Below are 2,668 nucleotides of genomic sequence, written 5' to 3'. Positions count from 1 at the left end.
GCATACCACATGTACCGTTTTTACATTTGTCTATATATAATTGATATCTCATAATCTATATGTCTAAAGAAATAAAAATTTGATAGTTTACTTATCGAAAAACTTCGATTTTTGTGATTAACCATCAATCATTAAAAATATAAACCATAATCCAAGCTTCCCTGATACTTAACTAACTCGATTAAATAAAAGTGGTTCCGTTAAAAGAAAAATAATACATAGTTATTTATCAAATATATTATATATTAATTTATTAATAAATAAAAAATATATTCTATTTTGAGTTTTAGTCAATCATATATATCTTCGTGGTCGGCCCTTCCATACATCGTCAATCCTCCACGTACACCATAATTTACTAACCAATCTATTCGACTATTCTCTATATAAAGCCACTTAAATCCATCTCCATTCCCATCATCTTTCCCACAATAATCAACTGTTTGCTTGAACGTTTTGAATCATCACTTGTACTTTCTAACAATCTTTTTCACCGGACGAAATGGCACAATACGGAGGAGAACAGTACGCCCATAAGGAGGGTCACCACACCGACGAGCATGCCCACAACCCACTGCAGTCGACAGGCGCCGTTGGTCATGACACTATCGACGCTACAAAAATCAACAGCATCGGAACGGGAGCTGCTCATGGTCACGCCCATGAACAAGTGAAACATAATGATGCCGGTGCCGGAGGTGTCCTCCACCGTTCTGGCAGTGGCAGTTCCAGCTCTGTAAGTGAAATATATATGTTATCATTAATCTTCTAAGCCTTTAAAGATTAATAACTAACGTTGGGTTTGATTGTGCAGTCGGAGGATGATGGAGAGGGAGGACGAAGGAAGAAGAAAGGTGTGGTTGAGAAGATCAAGGAGAAGCTTCCTGGTGGAGATGAGCAGAAGACTTCTTCAGCCACTACCACTGTTGGCACCGGCGTCGGCGTTGGATATCAGGGAGAGGAAGGGCATGAGAAGAAGGGGCTGATGGACAAAATAAAGGAGAAGTTACCAGGGAGTCACCAGTAATTGTTATAAAATGTATGATGCATGTATGTTTGTATGTCTTTATGTAAGTATGTATGTCGTACACATGATAGTGTATACAATAATCTGCCTTATGGGTGGACGGTGGGTGATTGAGTTATTCACAAGGCGATGCTTGGGATATGTTTTTGTATGTTTGGTTTCTGATTTGTGTTATACGATGAAGTGAAGTTCCTTTTTATTTTATTTTATTTTTTAAACTTTTTATTGAATGGTGTTTAAGCCTTTAAGGAATTGGTGAGAATTGACATGGGTGTCTTTAGATAATAAAATCGGTTAAGAAGATAAAAAAAAATAAAAAATAAAAAAAATAAAAAAAATAAAAAGTTTTTTAGATAATGAAGATGAGTGAGGTGTTTTTTTTTTTTTTTTAAGAAGTATGATCCTTTTTCTACATCTAGATAATAAATGTGGACTAAAAGTCTATAACCTTCAAATGTTTTCTATAATAATCTAAAATAAATATATGTTGTTTTTAATATTTATTGACCATATAAATTAATGATATTGTACATTAACCGTATCGATTTCTTGATGATAGTAAAGACGATGACGATACTGGAGGTGGTAGATGTGGTGGTGGCGGAGATCGAAGGTTACGGTGGTGGTGGTGGAATCATAGTTGGTAGAAAAAATCATAAATTATTTATTTATCTTATGTAAAAGCAAAGGTTATACAGAACTTTTTATCTTTCAACTTCAAAAAAGCAAATACTTCAATATTTTTGGTAAAATGCATTTCCATCTTCGGACATTTGAAATCATGAATACATTTACTAAGATAAACTCTCTCTCTCTCTCTCTCTCTCTCTCTCTCTCTCTCTATATATATATATATATATATATATATATATATATATATATATATATATATATAAGGATAGGTTAAAGTGTTTTTTATATTTATTGTGTGTTAGAATGCATCAATACGAATTTAGTAAAATTTAATTAAATAAAGATAGATATTAAATGATTTCCATAATTGTTTGTATATTAAATTATATGAATAATTATAATTTTGTCTTTATAGAAACTAATTAAATTTGTCATTAATGTCAGCAATAATATTCTTTCAGAATGAATTCATATCTAGGTTTTTATGTCAGCAATAACATTTTTTCAAAACTCATTCACTTAAAATACAATAAAGTTGTATGGAATATAAAGAATGAGGGTGTATTTTAATAGAATATACTATCGTTCTGCTAGAATACACTCTTATTATATTATATATGAATTCATTCTGAAAAAGTATTATTATTGACATTAATGACGAATTTAATTAGTTTCCATAAAAAACAATTATAAGTATGGATATCATTTAATATACATTTAATGTTTACTAAATTCTTATTGGTGTATTTTAGCACACAATAGATATGAGAAACATTTGAACCTATATATATATATATATATATATATATATATATATATATATATATCATACATACTTATAAAGCTAGCATTTTTTTCAATCTCATGCATTTGAAACCCCCTTTTCTAACTTCATTTGACCACATTCATTTGAAACTCCCATGATTTTTCAATTTCTTTACAATAATATTATAAATAAGTTAAATAATGTTCTATAAACAAGAAAGGATGTTTTATTACAATGTCTTC

The 2,668-nt window shown here is 30.1% G+C and overlaps 1 protein-coding gene across 1 annotated transcript; it reads left to right on the top strand.

Annotated features, from left to right (window-relative positions):
- The first annotated feature begins 401 nt into the window (after positions 1–401).
- Positions 402–1,231, top strand: LOC145087335 (uncharacterized). The gene is made up of 2 exons (XM_079025279.1): positions 402–736; positions 815–1,231. Exons 1-2 carry the CDS (start codon positions 503–505, stop codon positions 1,025–1,027), a joined length of 447 nt encoding a protein of 148 aa, XP_078881405.1. The 5' UTR covers positions 402–502; the 3' UTR covers positions 1,028–1,231.
- The last annotated feature ends 1,437 nt before the right edge of the window (positions 1,232–2,668 follow it).

Source organism: Lactuca serriola, chromosome 2 (assembly GCF_051521515.1).
Source record: "Lactuca serriola cultivar US96UC23 chromosome 2, Lser_US96UC23_V15, whole genome shotgun sequence".
NCBI lineage: Eukaryota > Viridiplantae > Streptophyta > Magnoliopsida > Asterales > Asteraceae > Lactuca > Lactuca serriola.
The sequence above is the reverse complement of the archived record's forward strand: the minus strand, read 5'-3'. Positions and strand labels throughout refer to the sequence as shown.